Source organism: Embiotoca jacksoni, unplaced genomic scaffold, assembly GCF_022577435.1.
Source record: "Embiotoca jacksoni isolate LCO1_2020_lvr unplaced genomic scaffold, fEmbJac1.0.p SCAF_95, whole genome shotgun sequence".
Lineage (NCBI taxonomy): Eukaryota > Metazoa > Chordata > Actinopteri > Embiotocidae > Embiotoca > Embiotoca jacksoni.
The window spans coordinates 1-6,486 of NW_027185453.1; the positions used below are offsets into that span (position 1 = coordinate 1).

The 6,486-nt window shown below is 36.3% G+C and overlaps 2 protein-coding genes across 2 annotated transcripts; both read left to right on the forward strand.

The window, feature by feature from the left end:
* Window positions 1-758: 758 nt before the first annotated feature.
* On the forward strand, window positions 759-1,745 carry LOC138193789 (trace amine-associated receptor 1-like). The gene has a single exon (XM_069142010.1). The coding sequence runs from the start codon at window positions 771-773 to the stop codon at window positions 1,743-1,745; it is 975 nt and encodes a 324-aa protein (XP_068998111.1). The 5' UTR covers window positions 759-770.
* Window positions 1,746-4,937: 3,192 nt separating this feature from the next.
* On the forward strand, window positions 4,938-5,912 carry LOC138193790 (trace amine-associated receptor 1-like). The gene has a single exon (XM_069142012.1). The coding sequence runs from the start codon at window positions 4,938-4,940 to the stop codon at window positions 5,910-5,912; it is 975 nt and encodes a 324-aa protein (XP_068998113.1).
* Window positions 5,913-6,486: the final 574 nt, after the last annotated feature.

Sequence of the window (6,486 nt, forward strand, 5' to 3'; positions counted from 1 at the left end):
CTTTAAAGGGGGTGAATATGTATGCAAACACTTATTTCACACTATATATTTTTAATTAATTGACATTAATATGTAAAAATCTGTTTTCAATTTGACATGAAAGAAGCTTTTTTTTTTTGCAAATTCTTGTCAAAAAAGCCAAATAATATTGACCATGATTTCATGTATAAAAGCAACAAAAGGGTGAAACATCCAAGGGGGGTGAATACTTTGTATAGGCATTGTACGCATTATATTTTCGTTCTTTATTTTTATAGATTTGCAAAAATTTTAAAAACATTTTTTTCACTTTGTCATTATGGGGTATTGTGTGTAAAATTTTGAGGGAAAAAAATTAATGTAATCCATTTTGGAATAACGCTGTAACATAACAATGTGGAAAAAGTGAAGCGCTGTGATTACTTTCCGGATGCACTGTATACTTCCTGTCTGATAGAGGCCATTTAGGTTCTGCATAATTGGGAAGCATTTGACACCCCCCGTGCCGAAGGAAGTTTTTTCACCAAAAACGTGCTTCATCTCTTCCGGACCCTCCCACCTTCATGATAGAGTATGATAATGTGTTTTTTGTCATCAACATGTGATAGGACAACTCTCAACACCGTCTCTCTTCTTTACAACCTTTAACTCTGTGTGTCGACTCTCTTACTGCTGAGCAGCTCGTTAGTTGACCAGGAGAGGCCAGGTCAAGTGGAGCTTCAGGTTGGTGCAGACGCTGAAATTACATTGTTGATTATATTCATTTTATTGAAACGCAGGAATTTTGAAACATGGCACCAGACATTTCTGTCAATAGGACTGAAATACATCCCTGCTATATCATAGATAATTTCAATAATATACTGACAAACAGTCCTTCCATTATATGTGTATTGATATATGTTTTCCTTGCTTTATTGTCTGTTATAACAATATGTGGAAACTTCCTTGTCATAATCTCTATTGTTTACTTCAAACAGCTGCACACTCCTACTAACTACCTCATCCTCTCTCTGGCTGCAGCTGACCTGCTTGTTGGGATTATAGTTTTTCCTTTCAGCATGGTGTTCTCTTTCAGCCGATGCCTGTATCTTGACGGTTTGATCTGCAAAGTACACGGCAGCTTTCATATATCACTGGGTACATGTTCTATTCTGACTCTGTGTTGTATTTCTGTTGACAGATATTACGCAGTGTGTCAGCCCCTAACATACACAACTAAAATCAATCACTATGTTGTTGCAATCATGATCCTGGTGAACTGGGGTGTCTCTGCTCTACTTGGAATTGTTGTAATAATTGTAGGATTAAACAGTGAAACATGCGAGGAAAGATGTTTACTTAATGTTCTCATAACCAACACTATTGTACCTATATTGTCATTCTACTTCCCAGCTATCATAATGCTATGTATCTACCTGAAGATTTTCCTTGTTGCACTGAAACAGGCACAGAGAATCCAGAACACAAAGTCTGGAGCAGCTGTCAGTAAGATGGAGAGGAAGGCCACCAAAACTCTGGCTGTTGTTTTGGGAGTGTTTCTTCTATGTTGGACTCCTTTCTTTCTTTGCATCATCTTTCTGCCTTATAATAATGATTCAGTACCTGTTCATGTGATGGAAACACTTAACTGGCTCGCTCTGTCAAATTCAATGCTTAATCCGTTTATTTATGCTTTCTTTTACAGCTGGTTTAGATTGGCCTTTAAAATGATTATTTCTGGAAAAATATTTAGAGGGGATTTTGATAACTCCAAATTACATTGAGTTACTGTTTAAGGTGCATAAAACACAATTGAATTGTCAAAAATGTGACAGTAATTGGCAAAAAAAAAAAGACTAATATACCCAAAGAGTTCGGGAACAATCAGGCCCTGTTTTAAGGGAAACATTGTGGTTTGGGTTAAAATGATGAGTCAGGGATTCTTTGTTGCCATTGTTACAGAAATAAACAGTTGGATACAAAGACCCCTAATAAACTGACTTAAATTAAAGATGAGAAACAAGCAGTCATAATGTAACCTAATAGCTCTCTGATCTGTTCCTTTCTTTCTTCATTATGTTTTAACCTTTGAGCCTTGATGAAGTGCCACTTTCTGTCTGAAACTAGAAACTGGCCTACACTGTCAAATGTAATGTACAGTATGTTTATTTATGTTTTCTTTCACAGCTGGTTCAGATTGGCTTCAAGAAAATGTAATAAGGTGAAAACTGTATTGATTTACTGACACTGACAGCATTGGGATTACCATCTGATAATGGCACAGTTGAGAAATACTAATTTAAATAATGACTATACATGGATAACTGGGCATCATGTACTGTATGTGTTTTCCATGTGTTGCATTCCCATCATAAAATGCACTGTTGGAAGCACAAAAATCAGGCTATTAAATTTGCAAGTTAAAATTGAAAATATCACAAGCTGCTTTTCTTGCAGTACTCCAAGAGTGTTTTTTTTTACTGTTCCTAGAGTGTCTAAACATCGTGAAATACTGTGCCGTAAACCAAAGCAACATGATAAATTGTCTTGACTTAAGCATAAGTTAAAGTTACAACATTTCCTTACTGTACAACACCGTTGCATATCATTTAGTTATGTGTTTTGGTACTTTATTGAATGTACAGTATATAATGCTTCTGTTCCATGAACTTGCCAACCTAAGATGAAAACTATCATAGCTATACTTAAACATTAAACAGGACCTGTAATAGAAAAGCTCTCTATATGAATGATCATTAAACATTAATGTTATGATAATTATAATGAGAAGGGTATTTGTTTTCATAAAAATGTATGCCTTCACCAACCAGTCAAGTTGCAGTTTACAATTATATCTGTCCGGACAAATATAATTTATTTTGCGAAGACTTTGAAGGAATCCTCATAAATGTTCACATGCTTGGTCAATGAAGCTGATTAACAGTAAAAAAAAATATTCAAATATATATTTTGCTGCAAAGAACCTATAAATTATGACACACATCTCTAACCCGACAGCACAGAATGTCTCTATACAATCACCACAGTTTCAAAGTGAACACCCAAGATTAGTGTCCCCAGTCCACATCAGACCAAATATGGTCACCATTTTCCCTTCTGTTCCTGAATTATGGTGTTGAATAGTAACAAGATTGGAGCAGTCTCAGCAATTAATTTGGAGTGGGGTTCACCACTTTGTGAAAGACTGCATGGGTAAATAGTGTAGCAATCTAAGAATTATGTTCCTTGATGTAAAATTGTAAAAAAAAATTGGCGAATTCATCATCTACGATACATACAATCAGTAAAAGATTTAGAGAATCCGTTGAAAACTCTGTACATAAGGGACAAGGCTAAAACAATAACAACATTTTAAATTCATTTTGGAAATCATGGACACCATGTCCTTCGGGCAAAAGAGGAGAGGGACCACCCAGCTTGTTATCAGCGCTCAGTTAAATAATCAGCATCCATGATGGTACAGGGATGCATTCGTGCACATGGCATGGGTAGCTAGCACATCTGGGAAGGCACCATTAATGCTGAATGATATATATACAGGTTTTGGAGCAACATATGCTGCTATCCAGATGTTTTATTCAGAAAAGACCTTGCTTGTTTCAGCAAAACAATGCCAAACCACATCCTGGATGTATTACAACAGCATGGCTCCGTAGTTGTACAGTCTGGGTGCTAAACAGGCCTGCCTGACATCCAGACCTGTCGCCCATCGAAAACATTTGGAGTGTCATAAAATGAAAAATACGATTAAGGAAACCCCAAACTATTGAAAAGCTAAAATCCTAAATCAGGCAAGAATAGGACAAAATTTCACTTTCAAAACTCCAGAAACTGGCCTCCTCAGTTCCCAAAATTGTACAGAGTGTGGTTAAAAGAAGCAATGAAAAGTAGCAGTAAACATGTCCCTTTCCCAACTTTTTTGATGTGTTGCTGGCATCAAATTCAAAATGGGCATATATTTTCCCCAAAACAATCAAATTTCTCAGTTTCAACATTTGATTTGTTGTCTTTGGTCTTCTTTCAATTAACTATGGGTTTGTATGACTTGTGAGTTGTGACATTGTGTTTTTATTCATATTTTACAGTATCCCAACTTTTTTGGAAACAGGGTTGTTGTTGTGAAGTGGAGCTTCTACTGAGGACCAAGACACGTCTCATTTGAACGGAACACTTTACTGTCTGAACTGCAGTATTACAAACTGGAACAGTGAACAGAACGCGTTCTTGCACCCGACATCTGGTATTCTCCGTATCATCATTTTTCAGTTAGCGTCAAGAAGCCACGTACCATGCTACTTCCTGGTACTTCAAAGTAACAGCATTTCTTGTTTTATGCTTTTCACAACAAAAGTAAATCATGTCAATTAAGCTTCTCACGTTTACAGCTTAACAATATAAACAGTGTTACACAAGCAACATGAACCACATTAATTGTGAAACTATTCACAATAGTTGTAGAACATTGTGTCATGTTAGTGTTTATGTCATGTTTATAGGCTAAAAGTTTTTTCTATTACAGTAAACATGCTGTTGAGAGTCTACATTTCAAGTTAAAAATACACAATCTATTGATGTTCCCCAAAACAATAAAGGTTTCATGCAATTTAAGACCTCCAGTTGTGTTTCTTAATAGATGCTTGGCAAACCATATTCGGGTTTTAGAACTATAGACAAACATAGATCATCATAGACATGCTTCAGATCTGCTGGACCCTCCCACCTTCATAATTAGAATATGATAATGTTTTTTTTTTGTCATCATCATGTGATTGGACAACTCTCAACACCGTCTCTCTTCTTTACAACCTTTAACTCTGTGTGTCGACTCTCTTACTGCTGAGCAGCTCGTTTGTTGACCAAGAGAGGCCAGGTCAAGTGGAGATTCAGGTTGGTGCAGACGCTTAAATTACAGTGTTGATTATATTCATTTTATTGAAAAGCAGGAATTTTGAAACATGGCACCAGACATTTCTGTCAACAGGACTGAAATACATCCCTGCTATGTCATAGATAATTTTAATAATATACTGACAAACAATCCTTCCATAACATGTGTATTGATATATGTTTTCCTTGCTTTATTGTCTGTTATAACAATATGTGGAAACTTCCTTGTCATAATCTCGATTGTTTACTTCAAACAGCTGCACACTCCTACTAACTACCTCATCCTCTCTCTGGCTGCAGCTGACCTGCTTGTTGGGATTATAGTTTTTCCTTTCAACATGGTGTTCTCTTACAGCCAATGCCTGTATCCTGATGGTTTGATCTGCAAAGTCCGAGGCAGCTTTCATATATCACTGGGCACTTGTTCTATTCTAACTCTGTGTTGTATTTCTGTTGACAGATATTACGCAGTGTGTCAGCCCCTAACATACACAACTAAAATCAATCACTATGTTGTTGCGACCATGATCCTGGTGAACTGGGGTGTCTCTGCTCTAATTGGAATTGTTGTGACAATTGTAGGATTAAACAGTGAATCATGTGAGGAAAGCTGTTTAATTAAAGTTCTCATAGCCGCCACTATTGGACCTATATTGTCATTTTACCTCCCAGCGATCATAATGCTGTGTATCTACCTGAAGATTTTCCTTGTTGCACTGAAACATGCACGGAGAATCCAGAACACAAAGTCTGGAGCAGCTGTCAGTAAGATGGAGAGGAAGGCCACCAAAACTCTGGCTGTTGTTTTGGGAGTGTTTCTTCTATGTTGGACTCCTTTCTTTCTTTGCATCACCTTTCTGCGTTACACTAATATTTCAGTACCAGGTTCTGTGATGGAAACACTTAACTGGCTCGCTCTGTCAAATTCAATGCTTAATCCGCTTATTTATGCTTTCTTTTACAGCTGGTTCAGATTGGCCTTTAAAATGATTATTTCTGGAAAAATATTTAGAGGGAATTTTGTTAACTCAAAATTACATTGAGTTACTGTTTAAGGTGCAAAAAACACAATTGAATTGTTAAAAAATGAGACAGTAAATGGCCATAAAAGACTAATAATCCCAAAGATTTCAGGAACTGTCAGGCCCTGTTTTAAGGGAAACATTGTGGTTTGGGTCAAAATGATGAGTCAGGGATGCTTTGTTGCCATTGTTACAGAAATACAAAGACCCCTAAAAAACTGATTTAAATTAAAGATGAGAAACAAGCAGTCATGATGTAACCTAATAACTCTCTGATCTGTTCCGTTCTTTCTTCATTATATTTTAACCTTTGAGCCTTGATGAAGTGCCACTTTCTGTTTGAAACTAGAAACTGGCCTACACTGTCAAATGTAATGCACAGTATGTTTATTTATGTTTTCTGTCACAGCTGGTTCAGATCAGCTTCAAGAAAATGTAATAAGGTGAAAATGTTTTGACTTACTGGCACTGGCATTATTAGGATCTGATTATGACACGGTTTAGACATACTAATTTAAATAATGACTATACATGTATATCTGGGCATCATGTATGTATTTTTCATTTGTACATGTTTTAAATTTCCATAATAAAA